The following is a 331-nucleotide window of genomic DNA, read 5'->3' on the forward strand; positions in this document are numbered from 1 at the left end:
TACAAATACGAGATTTAAATTTCTTTGATTTTTGTCATGTCCCACAGGTACTTGTAGTCTAAGGAAATCTTTATATCCCTATTTTTCAAAGAAAATGACAAACAAATTCATCTCTTTTCTCAATCAGGAATTAGACTAAAGCCAGGGAAATACATACCTCATCAAACAGAGTTTCGATGTCATTTAGGAGACTTTTGGATCTTATTGTCTTGATGTCCGTCTGCTTGAAAGTGATACCCTGATGATCAAGTGATTTTAGGTAGTATTTCTCGTTCTGTTCTCTCCAAATTTTGTTAAAGCCTTTTTGTGCTTCCCTCCATTCTTCATCCTG

At 34.7% G+C, this 331-nt stretch overlaps 1 protein-coding gene across 1 annotated transcript in view; it reads right to left on the reverse strand.

The window, feature by feature from the left end:
• Positions 1-331, reverse strand: part of LOC119590848 (paired amphipathic helix protein Sin3a-like) — a gene marked incomplete at its 5' end in the record, with an annotated part of 24,220 nt that overhangs the window by 8,924 nt on the left and 14,965 nt on the right. Inside the window, 1 exon segment of the mRNA XM_037939607.1 lies at positions 158-328. Coding sequence (XP_037795535.1) covers positions 158-328 — 171 coding nt within the window.

This window comes from Penaeus monodon, chromosome 27 (genome assembly GCF_015228065.2).
Source record: "Penaeus monodon isolate SGIC_2016 chromosome 27, NSTDA_Pmon_1, whole genome shotgun sequence".
NCBI classification, from domain to species: Eukaryota; Metazoa; Arthropoda; class Malacostraca; order Decapoda; family Penaeidae; genus Penaeus; species Penaeus monodon.